Genomic DNA, 26509 nt, shown 5'->3' with positions numbered 1-26509 from the left:
AGAAAACCAAATACAGAGCTTGAAGAACGAAACACAGTTGCTACTGTAAAACATGGTGGAGGTGGTTTAATGGTTTGGGGGTGTATGGCGGCTTCAGGAGCGGGAAATCTTGAAATTATTAATGGAGTAATGGATCATAAGTATTACATTGACATTTTAAAGAGGAATTTAAAAGATAGTGCTGTAAAACTTGGGCTTGGTAATAACTTTCAATATTATCAAGATAATGACCCCAAACATTCTGCTTTAAATACCAATATGTGGATGCTGTATAACTGCCCCAAAGTCATTAAAACTCCTCCTCAAAGTCCCGACTTGAACCCAATTGAACATCTTTGGGAACATCTCGAACGCAAATTGAGAACGCGCAATTTTTCGAGCAAGAGTCAAATGCAACAGGTGATAATGGAGGAATGGACTAATATAGACCAAAATATAACCGCTAAATTAGTCCAATCGATGTCAAACCGTTTAAAAGAAGTTATAAGACGCGGTGGTCGAATAACAAAGTATTAATTTTTTTAAATTATGTTATTTATTTTTTTGTTTTTTTGCAATGATGAATACTTTTTTTGTTTAATTTTTTGTGTTCAGCTGTAAAATGGCCCTTTTTGTTCCAATAAATACTATTTTTTTCTTTAAAAACAATGAAATTGTGTACATATATATCACACAAGCACTACTGCATCATTAGTTTAATATGTTTTTATTCCAATTGTCTTTTGTAGACTTATTAAAAAAAAAACATTGAATGATGAATACTTTTTTTGACCGCTGTACTTCCAAAGCTTTAAATTCATATAGTTAATGAAATGGGAATCTGTATTATTAATTAAATTCGATGGATTTTAGAGGAATAGTGTAATCATTTACGGATAAGCGAGCAGGTGCTTGGTATTCCAAAAACTTGTAATGGTGAATTGCATAGACTGTCATTCAAAGTAACTAATGCATGGTCCATATTTGTATACAGCTGCTTACGGATTATTGGAGGAGAAGTAGAATAAGGGAGGAGGTTTTAGATGTGACAATATATTCGGAATATGTTCTATTCAATGAGGTTCAGGATTGGAAAGTCTCCATAGAGCCCAAGGTGTGTTGACCAACGCTTCATTAGGTTTAGAATAGCGTGACCAGTGCCGAGTCCGATAAGCTTCCATAATAAGTGGGAAACCAACTGACCAAAATTCGGAAGATTAACCAAGATAATTTAAATTGTCTAAGCATAAAAGACATTGAGCATAATATAAACAGGATTACAACAGTTGGGCCTTGAGAAAGAGTTGCCCTCTTCGAGAACGGAAATCAGCCGTAGAAAACCATTGGATGACCGGGGAGATTCGCAACATTGAGAAAGAGGTCCGCAGACTTTACAACAGAGCACGCCGTAAAAAACGGCATTTTATTGGGCAAAAAGTAAATTTTGGTGGCTTTTCTGCGAACAAGTCTAAAGCGTTAATAACGCCGCCAAGATGAGAATGTTTCTTTCAAAACCCATATTAGTGAGAGCAAAGGCAACGGAGAACATGTTGAGGCTTTTGTTGAAAACGCATTTTCCATAGAATACGACGGGACTCACCGGAATCTTGGAACAATGAGGTTGATAGAAGGAGAAGCTTCCTTGAGGAGCTTCCAGCCATTTTAGCCACCCGGACCTGATGGAACATTGTCGGCGTTATTACAGAACAAGGCCGACGATCTGGCGCCCATCTGGCCACTTTTTCCACTGCGTGCCTAGCACTTGCGTATACTCCGTAAGCCTGGCAGGATGCAAGGATGGTATTTTTTACCCAAGCCCGGCAAGGCAAATTATGCACCACCAAAGGCCTACCGACCTATAAGCCTAACAATCGTTCTACTAAAATCCATGATAATTTCTTTGTCAAAGAAAGGTTGGTCGAGACTGCCCTGAACGAGGTTGTGCATAAAATAGAAGAATTCTTTGATGCTAAGATGTACACATTGGCGGTGACAATGACATAGAGGGAGCTTTTAATAATGTGCGGACCGACACACTGATCCAATTCCTAGACCAGTAGCGTATGGACCGGGTCCTTAGAGACTCGATAAACCATATGCTAAGGAACAGATGGATAAATTGTGGGTTAAGTGCAAATGTTTGCAAATTTGCCCATGAACATTCCATTAAGGAACAGGGGCAAACTTCTCACATATCAATGAGTGCAGTCCGATTCAAGTTTAAGCTCAATCATAAGGGACCCATTTTTATAGCTGAGACCGGACGGCGTGCCGCAGTGCGACACCTCTTTTGAGGAGAAGTTTTTATATGGCATAGTACCTCACGAATGTCGTCAGCATTAGAAGGGGATAACCACCGCTGAAAATTTTATGATGGTCTCGCCAGGATTTGAACCCCGGCGTTCAGCATGCTAACCTCAGCGCTACGTTGGCCTCATAACATTGTGGGTCTCATAACATAAGTATAAGGGAAAAATTGGCCGAAGGTACTCCACAGGGGGGCATTTAATCGCCACTCCTCAGGATGACCACTTCAAATCACCTATTACAGATGCTGACTGAAGAGCGATTTGAACCCGTCTGCTACGCTCTAGACGATGTTATAATACTTCTAAGGAGTAAGGATCCGAATCAGCTAAGTAGAAGAGCTAAAACGGTATACGACTGGGCTACACCTAGGGGTCTCAGTGTTAACCCAGAGAAGACTGAAATCTGCCTGTTCATGGGAAGACAAAGCAGGGGTAGTTTGACGCACCATGCTTCCTCAATAGAAAGATTTTGATATTCGAGAAGGTTCAGAGGCTCAAAATGAGGACCTAAATCGGATGATAGTCCACTGGCTCTACAATAGCGAGATTAACGCCTCAGTAGTTGGTTCAGCAACGCAAGGACAATACAACAGGTTCAGCGAATATGCCATTTAGGCATAGGCAGCGCGATGAGAAATACGACCACTAGGACACTGAAGACAATACTTGATATCCGACTCATAGACATACAGATTAATTGTGAAGCAGCTACTGCAGCTACAAGTCTTAAGGCGATGGGACCCCGTCCTTAGAGACTGGATAAACCATATGCTAAGGAACAGGTGGATGAATTGTGTGTCCCATGACATAAATATAAGGGAAAAGTGGCACAGGGCACGCCACAGGGGGGCATTTTATCGCCACTTCAATGGGTGACCACCTTAAGTGACCTATTACGGGTGCTGACTGAGGAGGGATTTGAACCCGTTTGCTACGCAGACGTAACTTCAAATTTTCTTTTTAGAGGTTACTTTATAGTTTTTAAAGCTCACAACAAGCCGATTACTGGCTTAGGTGTATGTTTATAGTGGCATGGGGCGGATTAATATCTGCACCCTCATTGCAACCTAACCTAAGGTCACGAACAGTTTTGCAGTGTAAGAAGGAGATTAACGCATTCTCTGGGGTTGGCACAATCCGCATCATTTGGGTGCTGGGAGTAAGGGGGAAAGAACAAACGATTTGGCAGAGAAGACCATAGGATTGCCGTCGATAGACTTGGATAACCCGAAGCTTTTCGAGTTGACGCAGCCCGATTTAAGGGCGTGGGCAACAAACGCTATATCAGGCAATAGACCGATTTAAACCGTACTTGGCACAGTTGTGGGAAGTCATAATAGAACACTATGTGCAAAATTGTAGCTAAATCGCACAATAATGGCGGCTTCCAGGGGCTAAATATATCAAATCGGAAGATTGGTTTATATGGGAGCTATATCAGGATAAAGACTGATTTTTACCGTACTTAGCACAATTGGAGTTGGAAGTCATAAAGGAATGTTTAGGTTGAGTTAGAGTGAGAAAGAGGGTGCAGATATTAAACTGCCCCATGTCACAATGGGCATTCACATTAGCCAGTAATCGGCTTGTTGGGCGCTCTAAAAACTGAAAAGCAACCTCGAAAATTAAAATTTAGGAATTCCGTGCTACTTTCCTAATCCTCAATTGTTTTCCATACCAAGTTACTTCATGTCTGGTATCGTGTCCCCACTTAAGTACCGGTGTACGTTAGCCGCGAAAGCCGGGCAATGACATAGGAAATGCTCCAACATCTCATCACCTACACATGTTATCACTTGCCGCACCGATTTTGTTTATGTGAGCCCGTAACCCTATGTGTGCTGGGGCTTTTTCATTCGTTATATTTTTATACGTTTGGCTATGCCAATGTCGCCATACAGCTCGATTGGTCCGCCTTAAACTTTATGATGCTTAACCACTCCCTTCTCCGCTTTGCAAGCACCCATACTTTTCCATATTGCTATGTGCGTACAGTTTGAAATATAATTTAAAATTTATTAAAAATATTTTGCAAACTAATTCAGTTTTATTACTCAAAAATTCTCACACAACCATGTCATGATTTCTACCTCAATACTTTCTTCTTCTTCCCATACTTTATCAATGATGAAATGATTTCTTTTGGACTCATGTGGTCAACCTCAAACACTTTTAAAATGTTTTCAAGTTGAAACATTTAAACTTTTCGTTCAAAAGGTTATAATTTATTTAACCACAAATGGAAAAACAATTTGCAGCATACTTTTACAGCTAAAAAGAAAGCACTTCTGATCTAGTTTCACCTCAACAAGGTAGACGAAGGCAACAAAGGAAGAAGGCTGTGGCACATATGAGTATGTTGTTGTTTTGTGTTTGCTTGTGGCTACGTCGTAGTTGTCCAAAATGAAATTTTAAAATGAATCATTATTTACAAGTGATGATGTATTTTATGTTGTGGTCCAGGTCACCGGATGTTGTGAACCTTTTCATAACATTTCCAAGTCATGTGGGTCCTTCGTCATATGTATTTACATGCATATGTGTCAGGTATTGCCCTTCCATCTGCACTGTCATACCTTGTGTTAGAGTACGTAAGGCCAAAAGACCAACAACCACACCCATTGAGAAACATTTAGTCTAGACACGTTCTAGTTTTTGGACTTGTGATGGCTTTAACCTCATTTGTTTGAGCAAATCTTGAGTTGGATACTTAAGGGTGAGGTATAAATGTTGGGGCTTTTCGTTTGTCAGAGGAAGACAAGGAAACATGTTACGTTGTTGAATTTCATGTAATTATCATTTATTATAAAAAATTTTGTAATGATCTTTAAGAACAATTTTAATTATTTATTTAAATTAATAGAGCTTGAGCTACAACAACCTATTGAGGTGTACCAAATTATTTCGCTTCCGTTTGTATTAGAAAGTCATAACACGCAGAACTTTTCGATGATAATCAATGAACGGAGGCTATACTAGACCTGTACAAAATCCTGCCAAGTTTGTTCAAAAACTATTTTATCCAAAAACTAAACAAACATTTCAAAATGGCCGACTTTAAAAAGCATAATTAAGCAAATTTCTATCAAATCAGACAAAAAATTAAATTATAAACCAGTTTAGACCATATATGGCATCCTTCGTAACGAAGGATGCCATGGGCAGAAAATCGTAAGATGTGCTAATATGCAAGCTATATCAGGTTATAGACCAATTCGGACCATACGGCTCGCGCTTCAGATGACGCACTATGGTGCGACCAGAGGAACCTGGCCGCACAGGTGGCAAAAATCAAAAATTTCATGTGTACCTACGAAATTTTGAAATTTGACAGATGTTTAGTTTAGAAGATACGCCCGTTCAAACCCGAACTTTTTTCGATTATCCAAAAAAAAAAAAAAAAAACAATTTTTTGGTATGATGGTCCGATTTCAAGTGTTATATCTCGAAAACTAGTTAAAGGATTGTCATTTTTATACCCTCCACCATATATAGGGGGTATACTAATTTCGTCATTCTGTTGTAACACCTCGAAATATGCGTCTGAGACCCCATAAAGTATATATATTCTTGATCGTCATGTCATTTTAAGCCGATCTAGCCATGTCCGCCCGTCCGTCTGTCTGTCGAAAGCACGCTAACTTTCGAAGAAGTAAAGACAGCCGTTTGAAATTTTGCACAAATACTTTTTTTTAGTGTAGGTCGGTTGACTTCATGAGCCAATAGAGTGCGCAATTCTCATCTGATTTGGCTGAAATTTTGCATGAGGTGTTTTTTATGACTACCAATAACTGTGCTATGGCGCAAGTCGGTACATAACCTTATATAGCTGCCATATAAACCGATGTGGGATCTTGACTTCTTGAGCCTCTAGAGGGCGCAATTCTCATCCGATTTGAAAGAATTTTTGTTCAACTTCTTCTCTCATGACCTTCAACATACGTGTCTAATATGGTCTGAATCGATCAATAGCTTGATACAGCTCCCATATAAGCCCGATTTTGTTTCTTGAGCCCCTACAAGGCGCAATTCTTATCCGAATGAACTGAAATAATACACAATGACTTCTACAATGTTCAGCATTTATTTATGGTTCGAATCGGACTATAACTTGATATAGTTCCAGTAGCATAACAGTTCTTATTCAATATTCTTTGTTTGACTAAAAACAGATACTGCGCATAGAACTCGACAAATGAGATCCATGGTGGAGGGTATATACGATTCGGCCCGTCCGAACTTAGGACGCTCTTACTTGTTTATTTTGTCTATGGAATGATATACTAAATAAGTGTAGAATTACCCAAAAAAATAAAAAAATAATAATGATTTCTTTGAGCTTCTCTAGATATTTCACTATTTGAAAAGTACCCAATTTTACTATTTTTTAACTTTATTGGAAAATAAAAAAATGAACCCAAAACAACGCTCGCCATATTTTCAAAATACGCTCTTCGAATGGCCTTAACATAATTCAAAATAGTTTGGCTGCTGGTAGTTGCCTCAATTTTTTTTTGAGGTAAAAAAATGAAAAAAAGACTTGGTTCAAATGTTTGGAGGAAATGTCCCAAAGTCGAACAAGTAAAAAGGCATTAAGTTTGGCCGGACCGAACTTTGGATACCCACCACCTCGGGTATATATGTAAACCCCCTTTCGTCACAATCCGATGAAAATTGGATAACTTATGTAACCAAATTCGGCACGGACATTGAGTGGTCTTACAAATATAAGTCACTGATCAATCTATATAACAGCTATTTCTAATACAGTCCTATTTTTACCATATTAAGGTCGGATGGTGGTTGGCTTAAAACTACTCACTGTTTCAAATTTCAGTGAAATTGTATAACAAATAATTCTTTTATAGACTTCAGACCGTTTATCGAGAGATAGGTTTATATGGGAGCTATATCTAAATATAGTCCGATCTAAATCGTATTTGGGTCAGATGTTGATAGATCTAAAACTACTCACTGTTTTAAATTTCAGCGAAATCGGATAAAAAATAAAGCTTTTATGGGCTTCAGACCCTTTATCGGGAGATCGGTCTATATGGCAGCTATATCTAAATATAGTCCGATCTGAACCATATTTAGGCCCTATGTTAGGAGATCTAAAACTACTCACTGTTTCAAATGTTAGCAAAATCGGTTAAAAATTAAAGCTATTATGGGCTTCAGACCCTTTATAGGGATATCGATCTATATGGCAGCTATATCTAAATATCGTCCGATCTGATCCATATTTAGGTTCGAAGTTGAGAGGCCTGTTTCAAATTTCAGCGAAATTTGTTAAAAAATAAAGCTTTTATGGTCTGCAAACACTTTTTCGGCAGATCGGTCCATATGGTGGCTATATGTAAATATGGACCGACCCATATTTAGGTCAGAACCATACTTAGGTCAGATGTCGGGAGGCTTAAAATAATCCACTGTTTCAAATTTCAGCGAAATTGGGCAATAAATAAAACTTTTATGGGCTTCAGAATCTTATCGGCAGATCGGTCTATATGATAGCTATATCTAAATAAAGTCCGACCTGAACCAAATTTGGGTCAGATGTCGGGAGGCCTTAAACTACTTATTGTTTAAATTTTCAGCAAAATCGGATGAAAAATTAAGTATTTATGGGCATTCGACCCATTATCGGAAAATCGGTGTGTATAACAGCTATATCCAAATATGGTCCGATTTGGCCCGTTCAAAAACTTAACCAGCGTGCATCAGAAAGACGTATCTGTGCCAAATTTCAGCTCAATGTCTCAATTTTTGATGCCTGTACAGCGTTTACAACAGACGGACGGATAGACGGACGGACACACGGACATCGTTAAATCGTCTTAGAATTTTACTACGATCCGAAATATATATACTCTGTAGGGTCGGAAATTGATATTTCGATGTGTTGCAAACGGAATGACTAAATGAATATACCCCCTATAATATGGCGGTGGGTATAAAAATGCTTGGAATAATTCTATAACATTTGATAAGGATAAGAATATTTACACGAAACTTGAAATACATTTACCCTATGGAGATTTCCGAAAATTATGCAAAACTTGGAGACCCTAGTAGGTCCAAGGGCTGACATGGGGCGTGAACTTAGGTCACCTCTGGCATTTCATATTCTGAAGTGCTGACAAATAAGTATTTATATGCCAATCGTCATGATTCTTTTTGCAAAGGATAGAGCTCTTAAAATAGAGCATAGAAGTCTGGAATATCTATAACTTCTTATGAGATATTGGAGTTGAAATTTTTTTTTTTAAGATTTCAGCTAAGGATAAAAAATTCTCCGAATAATAAAAATAAAATGATAAAGGTTGACCTTTCGTATCAAAAGTTACATATACGATTCACAACTTGAAATTTCTGAAAAAAAGTAAATTACGAATCGTGTTGAATTTTACAGAAAATTGACAACAGTTTTGAAAAACAACTTTTTTTAAAGGTTTGTTTGATAATTTAAAAATACTAAAGCCTTAAGAAGGAGGAAAAAATCTGAAATTAAAAGAATTAGTTACCAATTTTCCACAAATTTTGACTTTGATAAGCCAAACTAAGCAACTAAAAGGAGTAGCACTCTTTCAAATTCATTTTATAGGCTGAACACTTAACACTTTCACTTTAAATCATTCGGTTCAAAAGAAAAAACGAAAAAACTCAAACCGCGCTACTGTGTGACGCCTATATTCTCCATTATCATAAACTTTTCAATATATTTTACGAAGGTTTTTACTCAAATACTCCAAGTACTGCCTCATCAATTTTCGCAAGTATCCATGCTTCGTAGCCATACAACAGCACGGTCGAAATATTACTTTGCTTCTAACTGCTTGCCCAATCCAAGGTAGCTTCTGTTAGCCAATGTTATACTTTGTTTTATTTCAAAATTGGTATCATTTGTTTCGGTTAAGACTGTGCCGATGTAGATAAAGTTGCTCAACATTAAAGTTAACCACTTTCTCCAATTTCTTTATATGCTCAGGTGTACAGGACTTTGAGGGAGCAGATACCATCCAAATGCAAATTTGCCAGTGCACATTGCATTAAGGAACAGGGGCAAACTTCCCAAATGTTAATGAGTGCTGTCCGATTCAAGTTTATGATAAGAGTCCTCCTTTTTATAGCCGAGTCCAAACTGCGCAGTGCGTCACCTCTTTGGGGAGAAGCTTTTAGATGGCAAATGCTTCCGGGAGCTGATAACCACCACTGAAAAGTTTTTTTATGTTCTCGCCAGAATTCGAACCCAAGCGTTCAGCGTCAAAGACGGACATGTTAAAATCTGCACTACGGTCGCCTCGAGTTGATACCATCCACTTTGTCTTGTCTTTATAGGTGTGCACGTAAGTCGGGAGTAGTCGTGTCGCTCACGCTATCACGTGATTAGATTTGGATCTCACTCACGAATCACGACTCATAACGCTTACCACGACTCACGAGAAAATCACGAACCACGAGATATCGCGACTCATAAGAAAATCACGAATTGGTATTAGGGCTAGTATTCTATTCTGCTTTCGGGAAAGTCGCTAAAACTTTTAATTGTTTCGAGAGAGAAATTTGACTACAATCCAATGTTTTCGTTTCCATACCAAAACACGTTTTTTATCTGCACCTATTGTTTTCTATATTTAATTTATTTTTTTTCAGAAATAAACCAATAAAAGCGTGCTAAGTTCGGCCGGGCCGATTCTTATATACACTCCACCATGGATCGCATTTGTCGAGTTCATTTCCCGGCATCTCTTCTTAGACAAAAAAAGGATAAAAGAAAAGATTTGCTGTGCTATTAGAGTGATATCAAGATATGGTCCAGTTCGGCCCACAATCAAATTATATGTTGGAGACTGTGTAAAATGTCTGCCAATTCGAATAAGAATTGCGCCCTTTGGGGGCTCAAGAAGTAAAATAGAGAGACCAATTTAAATGGGTGCTGTATCAGGCTATAGACCGATTCAGACCATAATAAACACGAATGTTGATGATCATGAGAGGATCCGTCGTACAAAATTTCGGCCAAATCGGATAGGAATTGCACCCTCTTGAAGCTCAAGAAGTCAAGTCCCCAGATCGGTTTATATGGCAGCTATATCAGGTTATTCACCGATTTGAACCTTATTTGGGAAGTTGTTGAAAGTCATAATAAAATACGTCATGCAAAATTTCAGCCAAATCCGATAGGAATTCCGCCCTGTAGAGGCTCAAGAAGTCAAGACCCAAGATCGGTTTATATGGCAGCTATATCAGAACCGATTTAAACCATACTTGACACAGTTGTTGGATATCATAGCGAAACACGTCGTGCAAAATTTCATTCTAATGGGATAAGAATTGCGCCCTATAGAGCCTCAAGAAGTCAAGATTCAAGATCGGTTTATATGGCAGCTACAGCTACAACACATGGACCGATATGGCCCATTTACAATCCCAACCGACCTACATAAGAGTAATAAGAAGTATTTGTGCAAAATTTCAAGCGGCTAGCTTTACTCCTACGAAAGTTAGCGTGTTTTCGACGGACGGACGGACATGGCTAGATCGTCATGAAATGTCACGACGATCAAGATTATATATACTTTATGGGGTCTCAGAAGAATATTTCGAGTAGTTACAAACAGAATGACGAAATTAGTATATCCCCATCCTATGGTGGAGGGTATAATAACAAACTAACAATTTTATTTTATTTGCTTCATGGAAAAATATTTTTTCAACCGTGATTCGCAAGTTTTTCGTGAATCGTGATTTTTCTCTTGGGTCGTGATTTTTCTTTTGAGTAAAATATTTGTCTCGTAAGCGTGGGAGCACGTGAGTCGATATAAAATGTCGAGCGTGAAAGTGCGTGAATATTTTCTTGATTCGTTATGGTGAGTGAAAAATCACTCACGTGCACACCGTATCGCAGAGGTTAGCTTGTCCGCCTATGACGCTGAACGCCTGGGTTCGAATCCTGGCGAGACCATCAGAAAAAATTTTCAGCGGTGGCTTTCCCCTCCTAATGCTGGCAACATTTGTGAGGTAATATGCCACGTAAAACTTCTCTCCAAAGAGGTGTCGCATTGCGGCACGCGGTTCGGATTCGGCTCTAAAAAGGAAGCCCCTTATCATTGAGCTTAAACTTGATTCGGACTGCACTCATTGATATGTGAGAAGTTTGCCGCTGTTCCTTTTTGGAATGTTCATGGGCAAAATTTGTTGTTGTTGCACATCTCTACTTGTGTCCATTTTCTGCCAGACTCAATTTCGTTGATAATCTTCTATACTTTCAAAAGCTGTTATTACGTTTTCCGCTAACCGACCCATAATATCGATGTCATCGGCGTAGGTGAGTAGCATATGTCCTCTTGTGAGTAGTGCGCCGTGCTTTTTCACCCCTGCATCTCGTATAATCTTCTTTAGCAGGATATTATCAGGCGATCAGGCGATGGGCTGTCTCCCTTTCTGAAACATCATTTGGTATTGAACGGTTCAGAGAGGTCGTTTCCCATTTTAACTGAAATACGTTTATTAGCAATCGTTATACTGCAAAGTCGTATCAGCTGAGGTTCCATCGGGTATTAAGGCTGGCAAACTATCGATAATCGTAACATTCGATATTTCTAATTACAAATATCGATACTATCGTTAATTTCCCATCACCTATATGTTAAAAGAAAATGCGAAATAATAATAAGGAGATCGATTTATATAGAAGCAATATTAATGCACAGACCGAATAAAACCAATTTTTTAAAGTCAGTTGGAAGTCATGAGAGAAACCATTGTTCAAAATTTTAGACCAATCGGATAGAAATGGAACCCTATATAGGTGCAATTTATCTTATGGGACACAATCAGTGTGGGATCGCTTATTTTGGTTTAATTTTGCAAAAAATTAACTTTGCCGATATTATTAGTAGGAACAAGTAAAAGCGTGCTAAGTTCGGCCGGGCCGAATCTTATATACCCTCCACCATGGATCCCATTTGTAGAATTCTTTTCCCGGCATCTCTTCTTAGGCAAAAAAGGATATAAGAAAAGATTTGCTCTGCTATTAGAGCGATACCAAGATATGGTCCGGTTTGGACCACAATTAAATTATATGTTGGAGACCTGTGTAAAATGTCAGCCAAATCGAATAAGAATGCACCCTTTGGGGGCTCAAGAAGTAAAATAGAGAGATCGATTTATATGGGAGCTGTATTAGGTTATAGACCGATTCAGACCATAATAAACACGTATGTTGATGTTCCTGAGTGAATCCGGCGTACAAAATTTCAGGCAAATCGGATAATAATTGCGACCTCTAGAGGCTCAAGAAGTCAAGATCCCAGATCGGTTTATATGACAGCTATATCAGGTTATGAACCAATTTGATCCTTATTTGACACAGTAGTTGAAAGTAAGAATAAAATACGTCTTGCAAAATTTCATTCCAATCGAATAAGAATTGCGCACTCTAGAGGCTCAAGAAGTCAATACACCAGATCGGTTTATATGGCAGCTATATCAAAACATGGACCGATATGGCCCATTTACAATACAAAGCGACCTACACTAATAAGAAGTATTTGTGCAAAATTTCAAGCGGCTAACTTTACTCCTTCGGAAGTTTGCGTGCTTTCGACAGACGGACGGACGGACGGGCTAGACTAGATCGACATAAAATGTCGCGACGATCAAGAATATATATACCTTATGGGGTCTTAGACGAATATTTCGAGTAGTTACAAACAGAATGACGAAATTAGTATACCCCCCATCCTATGGTGGAAGGTATAAAAATATCAATCTATATGCAGACAAAAAATAAAATATCAATGATATCGATATTTTGCCAGCTCCATCGGGTTAGCCGGATTGCACAGACGAGTTGATGCATACGCCCTATCACCGTGTCGTCTCTGGTCTTAACAGATGGTCGGACATTGTTAACTCGATTTAGAATTTCAAGACTTATATATTTTGTTGGGACTTAGATCAATACAGCGTTACAAATGAAATGATGATGTTGGTATTCCCCCATCCAATGGTCTTACCAACAGTCCGTTTTCAGTAACTGTACACATTGTTCAAACTCCTATACCGCTACTGTGGTACAGGGTATTATATCTTAGTGAATTTGTTTGTAACACCCAAAAGGAAGAGTGATAGACCCATTGATAAGTATACCGATCGACTCAGAATCACTTTTTGATTCGATTTAGCTGTGTCCATCTGTCTGTCCGTCCGTCTGTCTGTCTGTCCATGTTAATTTGTGTACCAAGTACAGGTCGCAGTTATCATCCGATCGTCTTAAAATTTGGTACAGGCATGTTTTTCGGCCTAGATACGAAGTTTATTGAAATTGGAAAAAGCGGTTCAGATCTGGATAAAGCTCCCATATATATGTTCGTCCGATTTGCAGTAATATTGCAATAAAATGGTCTTTTTAAGACCAAAAATCTAACCGATTTTCTCGAAATTTAGCAGGAGGGATTTTCTCTTGACTCTCAATATTACTGGTGAATTTCATGGAAATCAGTTCAAATTTTAGATATAGCTCTCATATATTGCCCGATTTTAACTTCTAGAGTCACAGCAAGCGGATTTATTGACCCAACTTACCAAAATTTTTCAAAACGCTTTGCTCGACGACTGCCACAGTATCTGAGGAGTTTGCTCAAAATCGGTTCAGATTTGAAATAGCTCTCATATATTGGGTTGCTCAAAAAGTAATTGCGGATTTTTCACATAGTCGGCGTTGACAAATTTTTTCACAGCTTGTGACTCTGTAATTACATTCTTTCTTCTGTCAGTTATCAGCTGTTACTATTAACTTGCTTTAGAAAAAAAGTGTAAAAAAGTATATTTGATTAAAGTTCATTCTAAGTTTTATTAAAAATGCATTAACTTTCTTTTAAAAAATCCGCAATTACTTTTTGGGCAACCCAATATATGTTCATCCGATTTTGAGAAATATGTATATCGCCAGATTTTCACCCCAAGAGCCACTGCAAGGGCATTGTTTGACCAATCTTGCCAAAATTTTGCACAACGCTTTCCTCGACGACAGAATTATTGTAGATACAGCTCCCAAATATATTGTCGTCAGATTTTGGGTAATTTGCAACAATGTTGTCATTTGTCAACCGTCGTTATTACAGTTTGAACATATTTGCTCGCCGAGGTCCATCAAAATCGGTTCAGTATTGGATATAGATTCCTCATTGTACTTATAGGGTAGGTGTAGGGTATAATACAGTCGGCACTGCCCGACTTTTGCCCTTCCTTACTGTCTTATAGATGATAAATACATCTCTAGCTGCTCAGTATTATTATTGTTTTCGATTAATTATACCCACCACCGAAGGATGGGGGTATATTAATTTTGTCATTCCGTTTGCAACACATCGAAATATCTATTTCCGACCCTATAAAGTATATATATTCTCGATCAGCGTAAAAATCTAAGACGATCTAGACATGTCCGTCCGTCTGTCTGTCTGTTGAAATTACGCTACTGTCTTTAAAAATAGAGATATTGAGCTGAAATTTTGCACAGATTCTTTTCTTGTCCATAAGCAGGTTAAGTTTGAAGATGGGCTATATCGGACTATATCTTGATATAGCCCCCATATAGACCGATCGGCCGATTTAGAGTCTTAGGCCCATAAAAGCCACATTTATTATCCGATTTTGCTGAAATTTGGGACAGTGAGTTGTGTTAGGCCCTTTGACATCCTTTGTCAATTTGGGTCAGATCGGTCCAGATTTGGATATAGTTGCCATTTAGGCCGATCCTCCGATTAAGGGTCTTAGTCCCATAAAAGCCACATTTATTATCTGATTTTGCTGAAATTTCGGACAGTGAGTTGTGTTAGGCCCTTCAACATTCTTCGTCAATTTGGATCAGATCGGTCCATATTTGGATATAGCTGCCATATAGACCGATCCTCCGATTTAGGGTCTTAGGCCAATAAAAGCCAAATTTATTATCTGATTTTGCTGAAATTTCGGACAGTGAGTTGTCTTAGGCCCTTCGACATTTTTCTTTAATTTGGCCCTGATCGGATCAGATTTGGATATAGCGATCGCTCGATTTAAAGTTTTGGGCCCATAAAAGGCGCATTTATTGTCCGATGTCGCCGAAATTTGGGCAGTGAGTTTAGTTTAGCCCCTTGATATACTTCTGCAATACGGCACAGATCGGTCGAGATTTGGATATAGCTGTCATAAAGACCGATCTCTCGATTTAAGGTCTTTCGCCCATAGAAAGCGCTTTTACTGTCCGATGTCGCCGAAATTTGGGACAGTGAGTTAAGTTAAATCCATTGACATACTTCTGCAATATGGCACAGATGTGGTTTACATATAGACCCGAGGTGGTAGGTATCCAAAGTTCGGTCCGGCCGAACTTAACGCCTTTTTACTTGTTTTCGTTTAATTTTATACTAAAAGTGAGAACAGAAGTTCTTAAAAATATATAACATACCACATCCAATGAAATATTTTATTTTCATTTTGTAAAAGAAATCAAATGATTGAAATCCAAGAAATGCAGTCGCCCTTAAGTGGCAGCATTCTCTTACAGAATAACCGGTAACTTCACTTCATTTCTTTCCTTTAACCTTTGATTGAGTGTCAGTAAGTCAACTTTAAATTTTCTGTGTTGCGGAGAAAAAGCTATAGTTAATAACGTTTATAATCCGTCATTTAAACTCAAATTAAGGACAATGACAAAGGCGACAAAGAAACGAAAGACAGCCAAGAATCAAGTGTCGCATTGAAGTACTTAAAGCTCATATCCGGCATGCGACAAGGCAACAATTCAACTCAATTTGACAAGAAAACAGCCCAGAACAAAAACAGGAGAGAATCACATCGCTCGCAAATGACAATAACAATGAATTTACATCCGGCTACAGTTAAACTATAATAAACGATTCTTTCTTCAGACTTACTTTCTTGTGACTTTGTTGTTTATTTTTTGTGAGACTGCTCCTTCATCGGATATAAACTCATCTGGAGTGAATTGAATGGAAACGGAGGTGAGCTTCCAGCATAATGATGATGAAGTTGATGACTACTATGACGTTGTCAGCACAGGATTGTAAAAAGAGATTGGGATTGCCAAAGTTGTTGGGTAAGGATGGGCCAACTGGATATCACTGGAGCTGATGATGATGACGATGATGCCGGTGATGTGGCAAAGGTAAAGTATGTATTTGGAAATATGTCATCGCCATCATTGTTGCCGGAGCTTTTTGTGCTGGCAATTTTCATATGCCAGTGCGTCGTATTTTACCCGACTCCATTGTTAGCGCAGCGTTGCCATTATCGTTGTTGTCCTGGCTGTTTTAAGTTATTTCCGTTTTCCCTGTTTCCCTTAAAGTATTTTGTTATTGTTCCTTGTGCTGTAGTTGTACCATTTAAACGTCGTTCGTTGATGATGGAATGATATAAAACTTTATGGGTAGTCCGTCAGTCATGCTGTCAGTCATACAACAAGCAACCATTTTGATTTCTTTCTTTCCTTAGAGTGTTATTTGTACATTAATGTAAGCCACACTACCAAACTACCTTATACTTAATGTGAGTGTTGATGTTGATGTTTGCCCGTATGTATTAATGTGTATGTGTATATCGTTCCTTCTTTGCAGATTGTACGTCCTGTGAACGCGTTTCTGATTGTTGATGTACAAAATGACTTTATAAGTGGATCTCTGGATATAAGTAATTGCAGTGCACAGCAAAAAGGACATGAGGTAAGTTGGTCCGCATTTTTCCTTTCCCATTCCCCTGCTTTGCTTAAGACTGTGGAGAAACGTAGTCTATAAGTGTATTTTTGTATGTCTATTAGACTTTGCAAGCAATTTTTTTTGGCATTTCTTTACGTTAAGAAAGAAAAATACGATTTTTTGATGAAAAAGTGCAGTGAGCTTTCCGTGAGTTCTATTCGTTTATTGTTTGGCACTTTTTCCCAAACAGTAGTACAAGAGAAATGAAAAGTTTCACAAACTCTTCAAAAGCGATGATGCGTTTTAGCAAAACTCAGTAAGGTATCAACGCTTTCTTTATTACTATGGAATCAGTGAAGGATATATTATCATATAGTCTGCTTTAGACATCAAATAAAGAGTGAAACGGTTTGTTTAATTCATGATTAGTTCTTGCTTAGGAAAGTCTATGTATTGTACATCTTAGGAAAGTCTGTAAATCTAATCCCACTTGTTTTGGAGAGGAGTATTCAAATAAAATTGGGCAGTTATGAAATGAGAATCATTTAGACTGAACACTGAACAATAAAAACGGCACTAATCTTATTTCTACGAGCGTTAGTAAATCACCAGTTCGGAATTCAGCCGCATTCCATGGCAAGCCATGGCAATTGAATCAAACATATATCAATAGTGCATATAAATTCGGTTCCAAATCACACACCCGCCATATAACCATAGACATGAAATTTAAGAAGATGTGTCAGCACACCATCCCTTACACAGCACAGCCTCAGCAAAAATAATCAGTTGAAAACAATTCAACCTATCAACTGGAACTGAAAGACCATTTAGTGTAATTGGGAAAAATTCTGCGAACGTATTGCTTATGTTCCAATGATTCTTTACCTACAAGCTTCATACAATTATGGAACCTCCAGGAACTGTGAAGACAATTTCTCATACTGTCAAGATAATCAGCATAACAGCTCACGTTAACTAAAATGTCTCTAATCTACATTCCATTTATATCCAAGCCCGGCAAGGCAAGTTATGCGACACCAAAGGCCTACAGACCCATAATCCTTACGTCCATTCTACTCAAAACCATGGAACGTATTGATTGACTGGGCTAGACCCAAAGGTCTCAATGTTAACCCAGAGAAGACTGAAATATGTCTTTTCACGAGGAAGACGAATCTGGGCCAATTTTACGTACCACGTTTCCTCAATAAAACGATTTCGATATCTGACAAGGTCAAATACTTAGGTGCGATCTTGGACAGGAAATTGAATTGGGAGTGTCACATTCAGGAGCGTACTGAGAAGGCTCACAGATGTTGGGCACTATGTACACGGGCCGAAGGCTCGAAATGGGGTCTGAATCCGAGGATAGTCCACTAGCTCTACAGGAGCGTGATTAGACCAATACCTATTTACGCCTCAGTAGTTTGGTGGACTGCTATGGAGAAAAAGTGCAACATAAGGACCATACAATTGGTTTAGAGAACATGTTGTCTTGGCATAGGCGGAGCGATGAGGACCACGTCCACTAGGAGACTGGAGACTATTCTAGATATCCGACCCATTGACATACAGATTAAGTGTGAGGCACCAATTCGGCTATGAGACTTAAGGCGATGGGAGAATGGATTGAGAATGGGAGCAGCTCATACCATCGCGGTATAATCGAGGGGACGATTGGAAACCTGTAAGCAAGGGAAGAGGTTTCCGATCGGATACCTGAGATGAACCTTGAAGTCGAGAGCGAGGTCTTGGATTGACGGAACCCTAGTATTGCCATCTGGATGATCATGTTGCATTGATGGATCAAAGCTAGAAAACAGAGTGGGCCTAGGGTTTACGTTGAGAACCCAGGGACTGAGATCTGTTTTAGGCTGCCTAACCATAATACGGCGCGTGAAGTTGTGTGGTGCCAACGCTAGGACGTCGAGTGTGAACATCTTTAACCACAGTAAAATTTCCATAAGCGCAATAACAACCAGGACGGTAAGGTCACGAACAGTTTAGCAGTGTAAGAAGGAGATCAACGCCTTCTCTGAGGATGGGAAAATCCGCATCGTTTGGGTGCCGGGGCATAACGAAGTAAGGGGAAATGAAAGGCCGGACGATTTGGCAGTGAAGGCCAGAGGATTGCCGTCAATGAACTTGGTTAACCCGAAGCCTTTCTGGTTGACGCAGTACGAGTTAAGGGAGTGGGCGACGAATGCGCATGCAACATTATGGAACAGCGAAACGATCGGTAGGACGGCATAAATCTTATGGGTGGATCCAGATAGTGAGAAGACGAGACTTTTAGTGAAAGGAAGCAAGAAGGAGGTCAGTTTAGCTATTGGTATAATAACGGGAAACATAGGTCTACGAGCTCACTTATGTTAAGTCGGCGCGGCAAGTGTTGGCATGCATAGGGCATGCGGGGAAGATGATGAGACGTTGGAGCATTTCCATTGTCATTGCCCGGCTTTCTAGCGTCCAACAGATAACGGTACTTAGGTGGAGACACAATATCAAAGATGAACCAACTTAATGGAGTGGCATTGAAAACAATTTAGGATTTTGTAAGTAGCACGGAATTTCTAACTTAAAATTTTCGTTTTAGAGGTTACTTTAAAGTTTTTAGAGCGCACAACAAGCCGATTACTGGCTTAGGTGTATGTCCATAGTGGCATGGGGCGGATTAATATCTGCACCCTCTTTTCAACCTAACATAACCTAATCTAAATCCCATATATCTCAAGGGTACTTCGATCTTTGAACCACTCCGGAATTGAACTTAGAGTTAAAGTCATCTACATAAGGAAACATCTACACCATGAATAATGGTACACAGACTATCCTCGTGAACTAAGGTTCACTTTCCAATATCGCTTTAGTTTGGGTGGAACTAAGGTTCCAATTGTACAACAAATATAAAGACTCAACTTTTCGTTGCAATTTAGGAGAAAAATGATGTGTTCGAGCTTTTTTACTTTTACTATCTAGATTGGCCATCCAAGACCTAATACTTACATCGCACAGTGGGCCAAATGGCAAAAAAATTGGAAATAAGTCTACAACTTTTTATCTGTTGATTTTAGCCATACAAAATGTTCTAGACATTTGTAGAGGAGGACATAGGCTTTCAGAAAAGTGCTGTTGTTGGTCCATATCTTTAATACAGGGTGAGCTACAGGGTGTCAAAGTTGACCACTTTTGACTTCTCCAAGCTTCTGGGGGCCATAACTTTTGATCTACTCAACCGATTTACATGATTTAGGACTCTAGAGAAAGAGCTTGACAAGATCTAAAAAACTTATGCATAAAGTACCATGCCATCGTGTACTGTTAAGGAGTTATGAATTGTTTAATTTTAAAATATGAAAATTTGGCCTTGGTTTTTTTCAGTGTTTTTTAAATAACTCCGTCAATTTTAAAGCTATAAACTTCATACTTCACACAAATTATGCCAGCATATGTGTGCATAAAATACAAAAGGAATCACGTGAATATCTTTGGCGGTTTAAAAATGGCATCGTTTTCAATATGAAAAATATTTTTTTTGTCAAAAAATTGCAAAATTTTTCAAAAAAGATACTCCCATTTCCTTTAAGTTTTCGCAAACTTTGGCCATCAAAGCATTATCATTTCTTTCCATTTTCACAAAGTCGAGGTATTAAGAAAAGTTTTAAGTGCTAATTTGGCTAATTTCGATATCAAACAACACCGTTATCTTAAGACCAAAATGGCCAATTTTTTTACTAAACTTCAAAAGTTTCTCACTGGAAAAAAAGTTCCACGGGGATTTTTTCGCTTTTTTTGAACTTAAATGAAAGCTTAAAATGTTCCCAACATTTTAAGGTATGTCTCGCCATATCCTAGCCATAAATGAGATCGTAGCGATCAAAATACTGAAAAAAGTCAATTTTCAAGTAGTGCTATATTCATTGCTAAAAAACAAGTATTACGTCACATTTTATTGCAAAGATGTTAAATAAACTTTTATTTGGTAACACTTCTTCTACAAAACACAAAAAGAATCATGGAAATATCTCTATTCTATTCCATTTTATGGAACCGGCAATAAAAAAGTCAATTTTTCAAAAAAGTCGAATTTCCCAAATTTTGTTTTTGTTGTCCTAATTGCACATGACACACTATAGCCATATTTACGCAACATACCTTATCGTAAAGGAAATTTTCATACCTTTCCAACGATGTATAAAACATTTCTCAACTCGGATTCTATCTACTCTAAAATTCATTTACACTTCATTAAACTCTATATAAAAATGTCTATTTGTGAAATGGAACCTTATATGGGGCCTACACTAAAACATTGATAGATTTGCCCAGGGTTTACAATACAAATGTGTTAGAATAAAAAAAGGTCTCCTGCCAAAGTTTAAAAAAATTGGAATAAAAATATGTGTTTTAGAGCGAAAACACTTCGCATCGGCGTGCGTTTGTATAGTACCTACATCTATTTTTAATGTAAGCTGATGATTTTTGAATAAAAAGTAACCTAGAAATATACCTGCATATATATATATATTTGTGTTAAGATTTGATGCAGACAAATGTTACCTGTTTCGCTATGTCGAATTCCCAGGAAATCCACCGTATCAATGAATGTGAAAAAACCTACCCATAAAAAATTCATTGTCATTTTTTTTAACCAAATTCGAGTCCAGGTAAATAATTATAGAAGAGTAAGTAAAAAGAGGCACTTTGGACCCCTTTTTACGATTGCGTCTGATACCTGAAATGGGTCATTAATTGTGAATATATTGCATAAATATTTGAACAAAATCCAAATTTTCTTCATTATATTTTGTAGAGGCGTAAAGGACATTTATAAGTTATGGAAGTCATACTGAAGTATTCCACTCTTTCGAAAATTGTATGGGACATCAAAAATGATTCCAAATCATACACGGAGTCATTTAAGGAACTTGTTTACACTTTGGACCACATATATGGAATAAGGCTAAATAAAGACGCTTTAGACAAACTTGAAAAATTCTACAAATCATTTGAGAGAAGGTTGCCAGAATGTTCATTCGCAAAAATCAAGTTTTTCAAAATGTATGAGAAGTGGCTGAAATCGGATCTACTTATTGAAATTAAACCGCTGATTCCCGGCCGGCCTAGCAAAGCATACGACGAAGTTACGGAGAAAACCAAAAAGAAAAAACAAGAGGAACTATTGGCGGCACATCCGCCAAATTTAATAAAAGATACGTTCAAAACAGCATTGTTAAAAACACAACCAAAAAATGTTGGACGAATTGTCGATGTTTTACCATTAGCATCTCCGAAAAGGGTAAAGAGAATGGTAGAAAGTATTCCAACTCCAAAATCGACTACAGAATTCACGGAGGAAGATGCACTGGCCCTGATTTTGAACCTAGGCCTCTCAAGAAACAAATACTCAACAATGAGGAAGGCTCTTCGTGAAAAAGGATGGGGTTGTTTACCCTCAAAACATAAATTGTACAACACCAGGACGAAAATGGTGCCATCAAATATATACGTGGACGAATTAAAAGCAAGAGTGAAACTTGCTGATCTTGTTGAAAATACAGCTGTTAGAATTATTTCTAATTTTACTGAAGAACAGTTGAACACATGTAATAATTCCGAAGTGGTTTTGATCAGCAAATGGGGTTGTGATGGATCATCTGGATTTTCCGAATATAAGCAACAAACAGAAATAGATACCAACTTCGCATCAATTTTCATGGCATCATTAGTACCATTGAGAATGAGATTGTACAAGGACCAATCTTCATCATCGAAAGAAAATGCATTTCAAGATATATGGATAAATAGAACACCTGGGTCAAAATATTTATGTCGCCCAATTCGGTTTGAGTATACAAAGGAAGACCGGAACACAACACGATCTTTGGTGAACGAAATAAAGGAAGAAATTGCTGCATTACCCATGATTGTTATAAACCAATTGGGAAGAAATATAAAAGTTTCGTTTCAACTACAACTCACTATGATCGATGGAAAGGTGGCAAACGCATTAACTGGCGTTATGTCCAATTGGAGATGCAATATTTGTGGCAAGAAGAACGGGCAATTCGAGGACAAGTCTGATGAAAATTTAGTAAACGAAAATGCGCTCAATTTCGGTATTTCGCCCCTGCACTGTAGAATTCGATTCATGGAGTATTGTTTGCATTTATCGTATGACCTTAAATATCGGACTAGCCCTGGAAACCGCGATGTCTCTGCTAGAAACAACCAAGATCTTCACAAAATGAGGCAGGAAGAGAAGAATCGAATCCAGTTGGAGTTTAAACAAAAGGGACTTATAATAGATAAACCTCTTTACGGATACGGAAGCACAAATGATGGCAACTCGGCAAGGCGGTTTTTTGAGGACCCCGTATCGACATCTAAAATAACCGGTCTTGATGAACACTTGCTAAGACGATTCAAAGTGATTTTGGCTGTAATCAATAGCAAAAAGATGATAAATTCAACCAAATTTGAAGCTTATAGTAATGACACAAAAAACATTTTATCTGATTTATATTCGTGGAAAGCTTTAACACCGACAGTACATAAAGTCTTACATCATGGCAAGGAAATTGTGGAATACAACATACTTCCGTTAGGAGAACTTACAGAAGAAGCTCAGGAATCCCGTAATAGAGATGTTAAACAGTTCCGGCTTTTCAATACCCGAAAGAGCACCAAATTTAACCAAAATTATGATTTACTTCAATATTTATTGTTATCGTCTGATCCGGTACTATACAGCATCAGAACTAAATGGCTACCAAAAATATGTGACGATATAGATAAGGACGATCCCGATGCCATTCAAATTAAAGAGCTTTTAAATTTTGATACCTTAGATTATTTGGTAGAGAATAAAATCAAATAATACAAAACTAAAATGCTTTTTTATTTTGGGAGTAGCTAATATACATATAAACGCACGCCGATGCGAAGTGTTTTCGCTCTAAAACACATATTTTTATTCCAATTTTTTTAAACTTTGGCAGGAGACCTTTTTTTATTCTAACACATTTGTATTGTAAACCCTGGGCAAATCTATCAATGTTTTAGTGTAGGCCCCATATAAGGTTCCATTTCACAAATAGACATTTTTATATAGAGTTTAATGAAGTGTAAATGAATTTTAGAGTAGATAGAATCCGAGTTGAGAAATGTTTTATACATTGTTGGAAAGGTATGAAAATTTCCTTTACGATAAGGTATGTTGCGTAAATATGGCTATAGTGTGTCATGTGCAATTAGGACAACAAAAACAAAATTTGGGAAATTCGACTTTTTTGAAAAATTGACTTTTTTATTGCCGGTTCCATAAAATGGAATAGAATAGAGATATTTCCATGATTCTTTTTGTGTTTTGTAGAAGAAGTGTTACCAAATAAAAGTTTATTTAACATCTTTGCAATAAAATGTGACGTAATACTTGTTTTTTAGCAATGAATATAGCACTACTTGAAAATTGACTTTTTTCAGTATTTTGATCGCTACGATCTCATTTATGGCTAGGATATGGCGAGACATACCTTAAAATGTTGGGAACATTTTAAGCTTTCATTTAAGTTCAAAAAAAGCGAAAAAATCCCCGTGGAACTTTTTTTCCAGTGAGAAACTTTTGAAGTTTAGTAAAAAAATTGGCCATTTTGGTCTTAAGATAACGGTGTTGTTTGATATCGAAATTAGCCAAATTAGCACTTAAAACTTTTCTTAATACCTCGACTTTGTGAAAATGGAAAGAAATGATAATGCTTTGATGGCCAAAGTTTGCGAAAACTTAAAGGAAATGGGAGTATCTTTTTTGAAAAATTTTGCAATTTTTTGACAAAAAAAATATTTTTCATATTGAAAACGATGCCATTTTTAAACCGCCAAAGATATTCACGTGATTCCTTTTGTATTTTATGCACACATATGCTGGCATAATTTGTGTGAAGTATGAAGTTTATAGCTTTAAAATTGACGGAGTTATTTAAAAAACACTGAAAAAAACCAAGGCCAAATTTTCATATTTTAAAATTAAACAATTCATAACTCCTTAACAGTACACGATGGCATGGTACTTTATGCATAAGTTTTTTAGATCTTGTCAAGCTCTTTCTCTAGAGTCCTAAATCATGTAAATCGGTTGAGTAGATCAAAAGTTATGGCCCCCAGAAGCTTGGAGAAGTCAAAAGTGGTCAACTTTGACACCCTGTAGCTCACCCTGTATTAAAGATATGGACCAACAACAGCACTTTTCTGAAAGCCTATGTCCTCCTCTACAAATGTCTAGAACATTTTGTATGGCTAAAATCAACAGATAAAAAGTTGTAGACTTATTTCCAATTTTTTTGCCATTTGGCCCACTGTGCATCGTTTACACCAAAATGAAAAACCACGGAGTTGTTGCTATAGAAATGAATCGGGAGGTTTTATTGCGGGAACTTTGAGTTTTGCCTAAGGGCTGGTGGCCTGCGTTAGTGATAGAGCTGGCAAAGTATCGATGGCACTATCGATATTTAATTTTTTGACTGAATATCGATTGATATTTTTCCGATGGATTCTATCGAAAAAGTTAATTTTTGCAAATTTAAACAAAAATAAGCGATCCGACATTCAATGTATCTTTTAGGATGTATGGGGCCTTTAGAGAGCGCAATTTTCATCCGATCAGGCTAACATGACTTCCACCTGACTTTATTAATCATGGTTTTATTTGGTCTGTGCATTGATATTGCTTTTTTACTTCTCATTTTCGGTTAAAATAAAGTTGAAGGGACATTAACGATAATATCGACTCAATCGATATTTATTATTAAAGCTATCGAAAATGTCGAATGTTGCTATTATCGATAGTTTGCCAGCTCTAGTTGGTGATAGCTGGATGCAAAATAAGACAGTTTAAAGCTATAGTAGCACGCAGGCTACTTCATGAGAATAAGAACAAAAGTGACAAGTCCTAGCCTAACAATTCTGACTTTTTCTTTAGCCTATTACATCCATTCCTTAAGCTAGTACTATTTACTTTAAACTATTATACATCAACGGCTATTAATTCAAGTTATCAATTCACAATGGGTTTTATTTAAATTCATTTGAAATTCATGTTAAAAGTTAGGACTAATTACAATGATATAAAAAAGGGAAAAACTACTCTCAACAGCTATCGCGGTAAACACCAAGTCTAAAATGCTGTTCCTTAAATTACAAATGTTAACCATCTGAAACAAGCATTGATCAAAAACGTTCTGTCCGAAATAGGATTTTGCAAAGGGGATTCCCAAGCCGGGTAATCCTGCTTTGTTGACATATTTTGGGTTTTTTTTTTTGGGGAAACGGGAATTAACAAAATGGTCATTCTGAGAGACTTTAAAGTTTTATTTTGAGAAATATTGTGGTTTATAATCTTGTTCGAGGTCATGAGGAAAAAACAAATGTCATTGTTTTTGCTTGAATAATTATATTTATTCCTGTCAATATTTCGAGAAATCTTCAATTCTTATCTTCTGGGCGAGATTTTAGAAT

The 26509-nt window shown here is 37.5% G+C and overlaps 1 protein-coding gene across 6 annotated transcripts in view; it reads left to right on the top strand.

The window, feature by feature from the left end:
- Positions 1-26509, top strand: part of LOC106081487 (nicotinamidase) — a 102893-nt gene that overhangs the window by 64343 nt on the left and 12041 nt on the right. For all 6 annotated transcript variants that reach the window (XM_013243477.2, XM_059362530.1, XM_059362532.1 and 3 more), the window contains exon 4: positions 16916-17020. In XM_013243477.2, coding sequence (XP_013098931.1) covers positions 16916-17020 — 105 coding nt within the window. The remainder of the gene's footprint in view (positions 1-16915; positions 17021-26509) is intronic.

This window comes from Stomoxys calcitrans, chromosome 2 (genome assembly GCF_963082655.1).
Source record: "Stomoxys calcitrans chromosome 2, idStoCalc2.1, whole genome shotgun sequence".
Lineage (NCBI taxonomy): Eukaryota > Metazoa > Arthropoda > Insecta > Diptera > Muscidae > Stomoxys > Stomoxys calcitrans.
Note: the sequence above shows the minus strand (reverse complement) of the source record. Positions and strands in the feature narration are given on the sequence as shown.